At 34.0% G+C, this 15,338-nt stretch overlaps 1 protein-coding gene across 3 annotated transcripts in view; it reads left to right on the top strand.

The window, feature by feature from the left end:
* Positions 1–12,106, top strand: part of CFAP299 (cilia and flagella associated protein 299) — a 585,014-nt gene extending 572,908 nt beyond the window's left edge. For all 3 annotated transcript variants that reach the window (XM_045473615.1, XM_045473614.1, XM_045473616.1), the window contains exon 6: positions 11,859–12,106. In XM_045473615.1, the coding sequence (XP_045329571.1) occupies positions 11,859–11,954 (96 nt within the window). In that variant the 3' untranslated portion in view covers positions 11,955–12,106. The remainder of the gene's footprint in view (positions 1–11,858) is intronic.
* The last annotated feature ends 3,232 nt before the right edge of the window (positions 12,107–15,338 follow it).

The following is a 15,338-nucleotide window of genomic DNA, read 5'->3' as shown; positions in this document are numbered from 1 at the left end:
TAGGGAAACAGACATATGAAAAATAATACATGCTTTTAAAAAATATAAGCATAAGGCAGAAAGTGATATCTTGCAAAAAGAGAAATACTCTGGGAATTCCACGGAAGAAGAGATGATTATTGATCCGGGGTAGGAGCCAGTAGAGAGGGCATGATAGAGGACAGGGTTGGGGATGGTTAGATGATAATAGAGGAGGTAATCTTTTAATTGGACTTGAAGAATGATTAGGAGTTGAACTCATAGAGATGGTGAGGCAGGCAATACCAGGAGTCACCCCAGTTAGCAAAGATAAGGTTGATGGGGGTAAAACAGACAGAGGAAAACCTCACTGGTTCGATTTGGCTGATGTATTGGCTTGAAGAAGGATTGTCATGGGAATGAAGCATAGAAAGACTTGAATGCAGTGCTGATGAGAATCTCAGACTCGACTTGGTAGGAAATGAGGATACATCAAAGCTCTTATAGGAAAATAACAGGATGAAAGTTATGTTTTAAAGGGAGGAGAGGGTGTACCTTAGGACAGACTAAGGAAGACAAAGTAAAGAAGGTGCCAGCATAACAATAATCCAGGTGAAACCCAAGAGGCCTAGAGTAGGGGTCCTGCTGTGGTTAGTAAGTTTCTGAGTTGAAGTTTTTAATATTGCAACTACCTGATCATTCAGGCAAAGAAAAAACTTAGAGAATGCATATGTTTGGAAAAAGTAGTTGAGAAGTCTCACTTCACCCCAACCTTCAGGAAAGAGAGAGAATATGAGCTAGTGCTGGACAAGTATAGAGAAAAATGTGAGCTTAATGAACATTGGTAAGTCTGTTGCCTTTTCAATTTTCCTTCCATCCTCCTTTTTTAAAATATATTTATTAATTTTGAGAGAAGAGAATGTGCAGGGGAGGGGCAGAGAAAAGAAGAGAGAGAATCCCAAGCAAGCTCTGTGCTGTCAGCACAGAGCCTGATGCAGGGCTTGACCTCACAAACCACGAGACCATGACCTGAGCCAAAATCAAGAGTCAGATGCTTATGCAACTGAGCCACCCAGGCATCCCTTCCATTCATCCTCCTTTTCCTAATCTGATGTTTACTGAGTAACTGCTGGGCACTGTGAGATTCAAAAATGAATCAGAAAGGTGGGTTTCTTGCCCTTAAAAAGCTTACAGGTTCATTGATGGGTAGGTGGGAAAATATAATATGCACAGAAATGGCAACCTAACAAATGAGCTGAGAGGGACAGAAAAAGTTCTAAGGAGTTGAGAGGAGGCACAATTTACTTTGCCTCTAAGGCGTTCAAGAATGAGTTAATGAAAGAGATAGCATCTGAAATGGCTCTTAAGGGATGGGTATGGTGAGGACGTGAGGATTGGAATAGAAGAGATATTCTGATAGGAGAGAGCCTCATATACATGGGTGGGGAAGGACCAGGCATGGGCTGCATGAGAAGGGAGAGGAGCCCCTTTGGGTTAAAGAGGAGTTGTGAGCATGCACCAGCTGTCAGAATCACCAAGGAAATTTTAGAATACATAACATCTGATCTCACCTCCAAAGATTCTAATTTAACTGGTCCAAGTGGAAGGCTTGGGCATCTCTACCTTTCAGAAGCTCCCTAGATGATTCAAATGTGCAACCAGGGTTGAGATCAAAGTGCAGGAAGGAGAGTAATAGCAGAGAAAATCTGAGAGAAAATGGAACTCTAAGTAGAAGCCAAATCCAATAGGGTTTTTTTTTTTTTTTGGGGGGGGGGAGTTGTTGTTTGTTTGTTTGTTTGTCATTTTACACGGTTCAGTGAGAATCTGTACCATTTGAGTCATGACTTAGAATCAGAATTTCTGAGTATGAAAATGATTAAACAATTTTTAAAGGAGGGGATGTTATTCTTCTGCGGGCTAAATTCCCTTGGTGTGCAAAAGAAAATCAGTATGAAAAATATGAAATTTCATAGGACAGAGTCTCCTTTAATTATTTTTGTTTAATGTCTAATAAAGTACACTTGAGTGTAGTCACTTGATAAATGGCTGGTAAATAATCAAACAAACAAAAAACATGTTAAGATATCTTAGAAATGTGTGGCTTCTATTTGATGTAGGATATTGGCGAAACAAAAGACATTGTTATAGAATAAACCTTTCTGGATCCATCCTGAGTGTCACAGAACTTGAAAGGCACGTGCAATGCAGACTGTACATTGACTTAGCAGAATGTATGTATTTTCTCTTTATACATCAATACTCCTCACTGTACAACAGGACACCCCTAATCCAGACCTGTCCTTTTGAAAACTGTAATTGCTCAAACATAAAAATGTGCTACTTTGGAATGCAAACTATTATCGTAAGTGCTCCTCATCAGTGTCCAACCCACGATGGCTTCATTAGGAGCGGTTTCTGTCAATTCATTAAAGGATTTCCCCTTTCCCTCTCCGAACACTGACCAATCAGAGCCCTAGACTCCACCCCAAATGATTCAAACTGAACTGATCTATGGGAAGGTTCAGGAATCGTACTTTTAAATGTTTCCTCAGGTGATCCTACAGATTAGCTGGATTCCATATCCATTGTTCTTTTGTTAGTAAATTAGTAATACTTTATGAGCTGTTGGTTTCACCTTACTGTATGTCCCTAAAGTAATCAAACTTTGCTCCTCTAAAACAAGTTTTAATTCAACAGTCTTAATTTTAAGTAGCCTAAATTACACATTCCTGAGACTGCAGACTAGAAAGTATAGACCATATACCAAAGACTTCTGGATAACCTCCACGGTAATATGACTGACTACACTAGATGCTTCCATGGATAAACTGCTGCCATCACTAGCTCACCAAGAATCACTTTGTCAGGTAGGTTTGTTCAGAAACTCAAATGAATCAATATATGCTACTGAAACTCATAAAGCATAAACTGAAACATGGGGCAGGAACATTTCTGGTCACTTTACCGTTGTATCTCCAGTGCTAGCATATGGTAGATGCTCAGTAAACATCTGTGGAATGAATAAATTGAATATTAAATATTTGCTAAAGAAATGAATAGTAGGGCCAAAAATAATCCTGGAAACTTTTGAGGTTAACTTTAAAATATTTTAGGATCTTAGGCACTAGAAACATATGTAGAGCTAATCTGCTATTTTTAGCAATTACCAGAGTAATTGACTCTGGTGCTTTTCCCTCCTTGGTAGGTGAATTAAACCTGGGGGTTCTTCGCTGAGCTTTGGAGTGGTGACATTGGGTGTCAGGGCAGTGGTGATATGTTACGTCCATGGGTGAACGAGAAAAATATTTTTATTATTTTTATTATTTTTTTAAAGTAAATGTATGGTCATCATGGTATGTTAATTCAGATTAAAAAAAGACATTCTCTTTCTTTTTCTATGAGCAAAATAATATCTATATGAACAAAGTTTAAGATTAAAAATAACTCCTACCAATAAAAACATATTTTTGTTTGGTCAATCTAGAGGAAGATTATAGTGGTATTTTATCACAGCTCTGCTCTGTTCTGTTCCTCCCAGCAACACCCACCCAAGTATTTGCTGCTGTTAGTAAGAAAGGTGTTAATTGCCTCCTTAATGCTCCCTCCCAGTTCACTGACTGCATTAAAATGAGAGGGAGCCTGTCACAGGATTGAAATTCTTCCTCTCAAAATGGAGGCCCATAACATTTCTACAGGCTGTCCGCAGATGATTCGAATTTAATCTCTTGAGGCTCCACCCTCCTAGTGAAGGTTCGCAATTTTACAATCTGTCTTTTTACAGAGTTCAGATATATTTCCTGTTGGACATTTAGGGAAAACAAACAAACAAACAACCCATACTGAATAGAATATGTTTAAGCAAAGGTATGGTTTCCTCAAAGTCTCCAACAGTGTTCCCTCAAACCCCACGCAAACTTAAATTAATAGAGCAAGGGACACTGAATTACCAACACCACTCTTCTGGCTCCTAGATTTTCCTCCGGGGCCTCTTGTAAATGTTCCTTTTTAACTGTGGCACAGGCACAGTTATTAAGTAAAGCTGAGGCCTTGCCAACTTTCTGGTTTTGCTGCCCAAATTACTGAATGTTTGGTTGATTATAGCCCTAAAACACCCACATACTAAGAAGCTTTTAAACATTTTCTCCCCTGGGCAATCACCTGGTATACCTGAACTGAAAGTCTACCACATATAAATTAAGTATTTACTCAACAAACTGCTGCTAAAATCAATGGCCTTGAGGAATACATTAAAAATTACATAACAGAGCTTAGCTTTTATGAATTAGAACTCCTAAAACTTAAATGCTATGCCCTCCTCTTGACCTGAAAAACTGATTTTAATTTTATATGCAGTATTACAGAACAACCCCCAGAGATAAGCACATTGTTGTTAAGTGTCCAATGTATGAACTCATATATGAAGTGTAGGACAAGAAAAGTGAGCTAGAGGAAAGAAAAAGGTTAAATATAAAATTTTGAATTATTGTTTGTATATTAGTGCTTAGTAATAAGAGTATAAATGATAACACTTCCAAGTTGAATATCTGCAGTGAAAAGAACATATCCCAATAAAACATACATGACAAAGAAAAAAATGCTGCTTTAAGCTTCGAACTAGAATGGCAGCCTAATCGAACATTATACCAAAGGTATAATAAGACCAACAAGGAAGTGAGAAAAGAGAAATTTGAACAAGAGAGGTTTAGTCCCAATTCACGCTCACTTTTTTGCAAAATTTATTGTCACAAGTTAGAATGAGAAGCCTTAGAAAGAGTGGAAGGTTAGGTTCCTGGCTGAATGAAATGAATAAATAAGAACAAAAGAATTGTTTCCTCCGTGATTTCAAAGACCTGATAGTTAATGACAAAGAAACAGACACCAGAAAACCCATGAGTCAGGCATGGAGTCATTGCAGGTGCAAAACCACAGTTAAGGGACTATTTCTAATTCAAAGGGAGCATGATTTCTTCTGGGTCTCAACAGTTGAACCAGTCGTCAACTCCCATGGCTCCTTCTTAACCATTCTCCACCCCAGCAGATGCTTAGAGTTTCTGAGGCACTGAAATCCCAAAGCAGAGTAAGGGATGTCGAAGTTTATTGGAACATGGAACACAATAGCATGAACAGTGATCAAGGCCATTGGCAAGAGTGGAAAATCTTATGTTGACAACTTCTCAATTGTTTTTGCTGGCTGGGATATCTCAGCGTAAAACACAATCAAACAAATGGTAGCCCCAACTTGGTACCCCAGAAAACTACCTCACAAGCACATGAGGCTGCTCCAGAGGATAGGTTCTTAATCTTTTGGGAAATACAACTTATTTCAAAAGTCTGACAAATTTCATGGATTTGGCTTAAAAAAAAAAAAAAACAAACAAACAAACAAAAAAAACACACATATGGTCATACACACCAAGTAGCATAATAATAGTTTAGGATATTGAAATCATAAATCTTTTAATGAATTCCGCTTAAAAATTGAAGACCTGAGGACTCTCCAAATACATGGAAGCAGTTGGAAGGGGCTGGTAGAACAAGAGGAGGAGGAGGAAAGGGACAGGAATAACTACCAGGACTCAAGCAGGGAAAGGCCTTTTGAGAGGGGCCTAAATAGGGAAAATGAGTAAGACTTAAATAGGTCTTATCAGTTTTGTGATTAGGACAAATTGCTCAATCTCTCTGAGCACTTTTCTACCTCTATTTTCTCATCTGTAAAATCCATAAAAACAACCGTTTCACAAGGGTTGTTGTGGAGATTAAATAAGAAAATGTGTTTAATGTGCCAATGAATAGGTGTTCAGTGAATGAATATTGCTTCCTTGTGTATCAACTTAGAAACAGTGGACATCCTAAAAGAATATCATTTTTCCCTGCAATAGTTCAAAGCTGGAAATAATCTATATGCCCATGACTGGGCAATGGTTACATAAATTATGGTACATCAGCTCAGTGAAATAATATACCTGAGTCTTAAAAAAGAATAAAGCTGTATTTAGTGAGGTTGAGGTCCTAGTATGAGTAAATGTTCAAGATACATTAAGTGAAAAAACAAGCTGTAAACCAATGTAAATAATATTCTCTCCTATGAAGTAGTCATAATTTACATAGGAATTTCCCATTTATGGACATTTAGGTTGGTTTCTGTTTTTCTCTCCAAGTTTAAATAACAACTGTCTATTACCAAGTTTCTGATTTAATCTTTAAGATGGATTCTTAACTTGGAAAATGTTTCATGAAAAGATAGATACATATATAGTAAAGCCTTATAGAGATACTGGCGAACTACTTTGCATGAGTCAATATCAGTTTACTAAACTATTGAAGGCTGACCATTCACCATGCCCTATTTATTCTGCATACTTTTTAAGCTTGTTGATTTTATAGTTCACCTTTATTTGGAGTCATTTTCATTTTCTTTTTTATTGTTATTAGGGATGAACATTTTCATATGCATGTTAGCATATTATATTTCTTCTGTAATTGTTATTGTCCTCTACACACTTTTATATAGAGTTTTAGTAAGGTTTTTTTTTTAAATCGAATTTTAAGTATTCTATATATAAAAGGTAGGAAACCTTTGGCTATCATACTTTTTAGTGACATATTATATTTTAGTTATCTATTTTTTAACTTAATGGTTTTTTTTTTACTTTATAAACTTTTTTTTACTTTTTTTAATAAAGTTTTTTTACTTTTTTTATAAAGTTTTTTACTTTTTTTATAAAGTTTCTTATGAACTTTACTTTAAACTTTTTTTTTACTTTAAACTTTATAGTTCAAACCATTAATTTCTCTCTCTGATTTCTTCTGCGTTTCTATATTTAAAAAGATTCCTACATTAAGACTGAAACAAATATTGACCTATATTTCCTTCTAGATTAGTTTATGGTTTCCTTGATATGTTGTTTAAATCTGTAATTTTTCTAGGATTTTATGGAGTAATATTGGAATCTTTTTACTTTGTTCCATCAAGTATTATTTCTCAGTAATTTATACCTGTTGACCTTATCCCAATAACTTGTTTTACTTCTATTTTATATTTGGCTAGGAGTCCCATCTCTCTTGGGAACTAGTAATGACCTTCAGGTAGAAGTCTTTTAGCAGCTCCTAACAGTGCTGTGAATTTGAAATCAGAGTTTTTCCTAAGTACTGAATTTTCTCAACCAATAGCATCATTTATTGTTGTTGTATATGTAAAATTGTTTTTAGAACTCTTATTATGTGTTGTTAAGGAATAATTTTTAGAAGAAGGTAGAATCGTGATTCTCATATAGACATAAAATAAACATGTGCCAAAGATTTTTAACTCATTAATTAATGGCGACCAGTAAAATGTTAAGATTGATGTGAGGAAGAATTCAAAGGTCAGTGATGTGAAAAGGGAATAAGAAATTCTGAAATGAATTTACAAATAGACACAAAACTGGCCTGTCAACATCAATGCAAAAATCAGGTTCATTCTAAGGAACACTACTTTGCATTTATATGGACATGAATTATTTGCATTATTATCAGATTTCTACAACTTACAGGTTTGTAATACCAGTTAAAGATGAGAAAACCTACATGAGTGAGTAGTCATGATAGCTGCTATTTGTTTTTTTCCCATTTCGGAGTCTCTCTCAATTTTTTTCTGACAGTCTCCTTTCCTCTTTTTAGCATAATAAATTCAAAGAATGATTATTCTTATAAAATAAGACTGGTGCCATTAGATTTGCCTGGTTGTTTACATAAATGCAGTGAAAGTGTTATTTTACCATATAGGACACCTTAAGTTTCCTTTGTAAACTCTAAAACCATACAACTTTGAACAAATACTAAATTAAATTGTGTCTGGAAATTTTCATAAGGAATCTCAAATTGGGTTTTTAAAACCCTCTATTATTTGTTGACCTGAGGCTAGGAAACCAAGCCCAAGAAATGCTCTCCACCGTATTTCACCTGAAATACCTATAAATTTGGGTAAATTCCTATTTTCTCAAGGTCCCCCAAATATACTAAGGTTACATCTATTTAATATATAATATTCTTAGACTTTCTAAGCCAAGAAGTAGGCCAGGGCTTTGTAGGCATTGCTTCCATAAGTAAAGTAAAACTTAATCCCTGAAGAATGGCTGTTCCTACCAGATTAAGTGAGCATTATTTTCAAATGCGGCATTGCAGGCAAAACCTTGGTTTTTCCATTTGTACAATTACATCCTGATAAAAAAAAAAAAATTAACAGCTTCTAATGGAACCTATGCAAATAACTAAATGGTCATGGAAAGTAAGTATAAAGTAGGTGTAAAGTTTCGTTTAATTTTTTCTATACTTAGAATCCAATGATGGGAAAGCAAAAATTAGAAAAAAAATTGTCAGAGGATATTTGGACATTTATTAAGATAGGATCATATAATACAGAGTTATATATTTAATTAAATAAGCATTTAAAATAATAAAACATTTTAAATAAATATGGACATTAAAATGATTATAAAGACCTTATTTTTTATAAGTGAGGAATTTTTGTTCTTTGCTCTTTTCTTTCTTTTTCTTAATCAAGAATGTAATAAATTCAATATAAAGCACAGGAAAATATTCTTATAAGATGCAGAATATTTGCTATCTAGAGATTACACAGAAGGTCAAAAAGAAAAAAAAAATCTTTTGTATAGTAGGCAAAGGAATGAACCAGTAAATAAAGAAAGCAAGCCCACCAAGATAAGGCAAGCATTACTAAAATTTTAGTACATTTCATCACTTCTTTACAAACTCAAGGACTATAAACCAAGGCAAGTAAATTTTATCTCCAAATTTTTCCTTTATTTTGATTTTTCTATCAAAGCAATTCTCAGTGTATCCAGTAGTTCAAAATAATTTTTATATTAATATTAAGATGTTATTTCTGTTAACATTTTAATTCACATTCATCGTTGCTCTCATCAAGTGAATCACTAAGTATTTTAAAATTTCTCAATTTCAACTTCCAATATGTTGGTTATAGCCCACATAAAAGTTCTTTGGAGTCCTCAGGAAGTCTCAAGATTGTATAGGGGTTCTGAAAAGGAGCAAAAAGAAAAAAAATAAGGCCTGAAAAACACTACTGTATATATTTATACAGTGTATAAGTACATATAAAACCACTACTTTAAAACCTCCTCTATAAGACAAAACTACTTTCTCTTTGGAATACAAAAGCCCATAGACAGTGGTATTAGTCTGTCCCTATTACTTAGTGTAAACTCAATCATTCATATTAATTGAAACTTTTAACCAAAGTAACTTCTATTTCTTCTGTTGTTATTCCTATCAGCTTTATTTGTTGGGGTTTTTTTTAAAGGAAATAATAAAATTATGTATTTGTCAATGGCAATATTGTGTGTGTAGAACATCTTTTTTTAATTTAAATTCAAGTTAGTTAATATATAGTGTAAAGTAACTTCTATTTCATAGAGAAAACTAGAGGTAAAAGATTAACAATGGTCTCTCTTCCAAAAGCATTTTAACAGAAAGCCAAGTTTATGTTGCAACTTTTTTCAGCCACATACATACCTTTTTAAAGAGACAAAATGGGAATGTTTCATGAGATATAAGCAAAAGTATATAAATTTAAAATGATGCCTAATAATTAGGCATTAAATGATCAGTATTCTTTCTTAGAAATTATCTAGATATCAAATGAATATTCATTATATAATTCAACTTAATAGCAGGCCGAGGTTTTATGTTACCTATAAAGATCTTGGGAATTAATTTCTAGCTGACATACTAAAAATAAAACCTAATTACCATTGAAATAAAGTTATCAGAATAATGATTTGATTTTGTTGAATACAAATTTACATTTTTCATTATCTTAAATATTGTGTAGGAATAATGTTAGCTTATTTGATCAGTATACCTGAATAAATTTAAGAAAAGCAAACCCAAGCAGAATAGAATGTAAGCTTATATTACACCCAACACTGATAAATCAGACTACAAGATTTTTTTTATACCAAAATCATTAGACTCGTCTAATTTGCCAAAAATTTACCTTAACTGCATGAACTTAAATGTCTGAAATATTTCTGAGTTTCTATAAGAATAACCTTTTACATATAGCATATATCAAATATCAAAACTTTGATTTCCTCATTTTCCTGGAATTTTAACATTAGCCACAGGCCAAAAGTAAACAAAAAAATTATCAGTCCATATATCAAAAAGTTGTTTCCCTTCCTGATAAGCACCAGATTCTTAATTTGAGCTCAAAATACACAAGTAGACAAATAAAATAAAATAAAATACTAATAAATCAGATTCTCTGTTGTCTTACATCCAAGAAAGAATAAATCTCTATAATCTATTACTCCATTTACAGAGATCACAAAATTTTGGCCACAAATCCCAATTCTGAATCACTACTGTCACCAGTAGGGAATAATTTATTGATTGTAAAAGTTCCAAAAACAAAAACAAAACACAAAAGTAGTAAAATGGAAAATATGTAAAGACATAGAGGATCAGCAAAGTGAAAGTTCTGTTACAACAGAGAATTTACCTCTTGGAGCCAAGAAATGCCCTGACTTAGGTCATGCATGAGGTACAGCACTCCTCCAACAATACAGGTTCCTTAGCCATCAGGTGAATCCACTGGGCATTGTAGTTTCCGAAATAATTTTTCTTAAAAGGATATAACTCTCATATAAAAATGATATGACTCTCATACAGATATGAAATGAATGTGCCAACTATTTTATTTAATTTACTAATTACAGAGGGAACCAGTAGGAAGTTGCAAGCAATTCAGAGGAGAATTCTAAGAGCAAAACATATATAGGGAATAAGAAAAACTGAAGTTAATTAACAAATAGATGCAAAATAGGACTCAATGCAGGGGACTACTTAATTGAATTCTACTGGGTACAATTAATTTGCATCTTTTTAGACAAGAATATTTTGCATTATATCAAGTTTTCCACATCTTAAAGAGTTGTAAAATAACACAAAAAATAATGAAAGGCAGAAAAAACTTGGCTGGGTGAGTCACTCAGGACACCCACTATTTTTATTTGCCCATTTCAGTCTTTACAGTTTTGCTGACTCTACTTAATAAGAGATGGGTCCAATATATTTTTCCTCTAGCATAAGAAATTAGTACCACAAGAACAAGGCAGGACCAAAACTTTCCTCCAGTCCCACATCTAAATGTCTTATCATCTCTTCCTATAAGAAGAAAGAGCAAGTAACTTCATTCTTTTGTGCATTGAATAATATTTTCTAATTGTAGATATTACCAACTCTTTCAGAATCTCTCTCTTCTCTCTTATCAATACCACATTAGTGAATACTCGTTCCCACAGGAGCCCTGTAGAAGCCTGACTATCAGACTATCCTGAATAAGGTAAAAGGAGCAAATCTTTTTTCACAGATTATAATTTGAAGGTGGGGAAAAGCAGTTCAGTTAGTTTTTAAAACAGAGCAGAAGCTTTTCATTAAACCCACTATGGTCAGGTACTTCCACTAGTCTGAATCAATTCCAAACTTGAGTTCATTTTTTATTGGATAATCTTTGAAATTAGGATAGGATTCTTTTAGTTTTATTAACTTGTGATCACATGCGTTTACAAAGTCCTTCACTGGAAATTCTACAGAGTTAGTGACCTTTGGGGTTTAGTAGAGTCTAGACAAGCATGAGCCTTGGACACTGTTTTGACCCTAGATATTTTCAGCAATGTCACAGCCCAGGGACTCAAAGCTTCTGATTGGAATTATCACTACTCTCAAGAAAAAGAATCTGAGAGGAAACACGAAAATGTCTCCATGGCCATAGCACTTTTTGTTCTGTTTACTATAACATTGAAGCAAGAAGAAAATTCATTTAATGCCCATCATCTGTATGGACTGGACTGATTGACAATATGATTTATATATTTTAGGTTCCCCCAGGTGACAACTCTACTAGAATCCCTATCCAGACAGACCTCTACATTCAAGCTGTCATTTTTGACCACATTTCCAGAAGAAAGACTTAACTACCAACATGCTAGATGGCCCCCCTAATGGGCTTGCTAAATTTAAATGAATGCTGTAACCAGAAGCAAATTAGAATAATAAATGAGCTCTGTAGCTGGAAGGCAAATTAGAATAATAAAAGTTGATAAAGAAATTAAAAAGAAAACCATAATCTTGACTATCTTTGTGTGGTATAGATATTAATCCCATTTGAGTTTTTTTTTTTAATTTTTTACCCTAAATACTGAAGCTGACTGCAACAGTTCATGGGAGAGAATCTTCTTGCTGCTTTAAAGATATAGTAATTAGTGACTATATTGTAACTCAGATCTTCCAAAACAAAAATGTTCCAGGTCCTACTGTTGCCAAATATAGTGGACCAAAACCCATACCATGTGGCAGTGCTGTCTACTAAATTTGTTGAATATCGATAAGAGGTCTGAAGTTGAAGAACAAGAGTAAAAAAATATAAATACAAAGTTTTCAATAGACCTAAATGAGTAAATAAATTCTGAAACGTCCCATGACATGATGTATAAAATGAATGAAGTGTTTGATATGTTTATGTGCCTGGACAATATGAACCCCATGACAATGAAATCTAAGAGAAACTGAAAGATTTTAGAGAAGTGAAGACTTCATTAGAGAAAAGCATGCTTTCCTAATGTGCCCTTGCAGGTGGCTTCTGTGCAGAAAAGATATTATTCAGAGGTCACTTGTGGTTTAACAATTAATATTAGTTTCTTCCTCTTCTTTCTATTCTCTTCCCATTCTAAACAACCTAGCACTAAGGCAATCAGCTGGGCCAAGCAAGGTAGAAATCTGCTCACTATGTGGGAATGGGAAAGCCCAGAGCAGAGTTTCAGAGTTCCAATGGGGTGAGCAAGGTGTATTCAGCAGGAAACTGATGGCCCAACATGAGATGGTAGATCCACTCAGAATGAGTAGAGTACTGTTAAATTAGAATGGGATATTTTGGTGTGATCTTATCATTTTCAATATATACAACAGATACAGAATGTATGTTAATGTATGTACATATACATCTTCCCTCGCTCAGTTCAAAGAGAGGGCCTCAAAGCAACAACACCCTATATGGATGAGCACAGATAGCACCCAGATCTTAGTTTGTCACCACCATTTTCTACCAAAAGGAAATAGCAATCCTTGGGAAAATGTCCTGGGCTGAGACAGGGAAAATACAAAGGCTAGAATATTTTTTTTGTATCAGAAATCAAAGAAGTTCTTGAAAAATGAAGGGGATTTGTCAAAAGAGTAATGAATCCACCTTGGAAATGTTCCCCTTGGCCAAACCTGAGAAAGGTTGGGCATCAAAATAATGAAAACAACAGAAAGCAGGAAATTATGAGCCCATAAGGATCCACAGAAAGGAATAAAAGCAAAGTTTGATGAAGAACAGGATATTTACAGAGTATCTCCCACAAAACCTGTATTAGTTATAGAGGGAATGATGGAAAAACCTGGAAGACACCACTTTCAAAAAGTGATCAAAGAGAATGTGTTTAGTAATGAGGCAAACTGAATTTGTTCCCCACCAAGTAATATGAACACAGGAACTCCTCATCACTTTTGTAATAATCCTGCCAAATTTACATAACCTGAATATAACCAAGAGAAAACTCAGGAAAAAAAAATCTGTGGACATTATGCAAAATAACTGGCCTGAGATCTTCAAGGAGTCAAGTTCTTGAAAACAGAAGACTGAGAAACTGTCTCAGATTGAAGGAAACTAGAGACACGTGATCATCAAATGCAACCCATGATTCTGAATTACATTCTTATCCTATAAAGGGGATTTGGGGACAATTGGTGAAATTCGAATTTTTTTGAAGATGAGTAATGTAAAATGTAGTAATGTAAAATGTCTATGTCCTATTTTTGATGATTATGTTGTGGTTATATGAGAAAATATCCTTGATTTTGGGAAATTACACTAAAGCATTTGGGAGTTAACAGGCATCATGTCAGCAAATTATTTATAAATATTTCGGGGGGAAAAGGTCTTTGTGCTATACTATTTCTGTAATTCTGAGATTATTTTGAAATAAAGTAAGTATTTGATTTATTACATTTATAAATTCAAAACTCTAGTTACTTATATTCTAAGTATTTGCATAAATTTTATTGTTCTATCTATAGACAGTGAAATTTTTTACTGTCATTTTATGAGTTCTTTTATAGTTTAATTAAATTTCTTTAAATATTTTAAATTTTATTTGTGATCTCTATTACATTCAATTTTCTAATTATTTCAAAATTTAACTAGCAAATAAGCCTTCATATACATATACATAACTCTTGTAAGTTTAATAATTTAAATGTATAAATATAAAGACTCATGTTCTCTTAAAAGTTTCAGTATGGTTTGTAAATTTATAAAACTTAATTGAAATCATGTCTAAATTAATTATTCAAATATCACAATTTAAATTGGAGAGTATATGCCAGTGTTTCATAAATGTTTTAACTATTTTAAATATTTTTAAGTATGGGTATTTATAAAATATTTAAAATACTTAATATATTTACAGACTACTCCTATCATTAATCCCAAGGTCTAAGACTCTAAAAAATCAATTATTTCATCACAAATAATTTTTTACATTAGCTTCTGAACTGAATTTACTTCTAGTAAGTACTGCATGGAGATTTGAGTTGGATTATGGGATGTGTTCATTTGCTAGGGCTGCCTTAACAAAATACCAGAGATTGGGTGGTTGAAACAACATAAATTTATTTTCTTAAATTTCCAGAGACTGGAACCAAGATTAAGGTGTCAGCAGGTTTGATTTATGCTGAGGCCTCTCTCTTTACTTGCAGATGGCATCTTTCTTGCTATTTCTTCTCATGGTCTCATCTGTGTAGGTATCTCTGGTGTCTGTTCACATAGCAAAATTTCGTCTTATGAGAACACCAGATTGGATTAGAGTCCACCCTAATGACCCCATCTTAATTTATCTCTTTCAAAGGCTGTCTCAAAGTACAGTCACATTCTGAGGGACTGGGGAATAAGACCTCAACCATGAATCCTGTAGGGATACGATTCACCCCTTACCTTGGGATGTAGACCAAAAATATCCAGGATATTTTTCTCATGATTAGACCCTTTCAACCAATGCTAAGCCACGTCTAGACCTCTGAGGGTTCCAATGTCATGTCTTTCAAATGTGGGTTGCCTTGCTGTATAAGAGCCTTGGATTCACATATTGTTGTACCTGATTTTACAGTCTGCTTTGAGTTTGTAGCATCCACCCAGGTCAACTGAAATTCAGTGAATCTATGTAAGGTTTCATTCTGTTTTTGCATTGTTTTCATATTTCTATCAGCAGAGTCACAACACCTATAAATATTTAAGTGGCATCTGACTGTATCGAGTATATTTC

The sequence above is a fragment of the Leopardus geoffroyi genome, chromosome B1, assembly GCF_018350155.1.
Source record: "Leopardus geoffroyi isolate Oge1 chromosome B1, O.geoffroyi_Oge1_pat1.0, whole genome shotgun sequence".
Lineage (NCBI taxonomy): Eukaryota > Metazoa > Chordata > Mammalia > Carnivora > Felidae > Leopardus > Leopardus geoffroyi.
The sequence above is the reverse complement of the archived record's forward strand: the minus strand, read 5'-3'. Positions and strand labels throughout refer to the sequence as shown.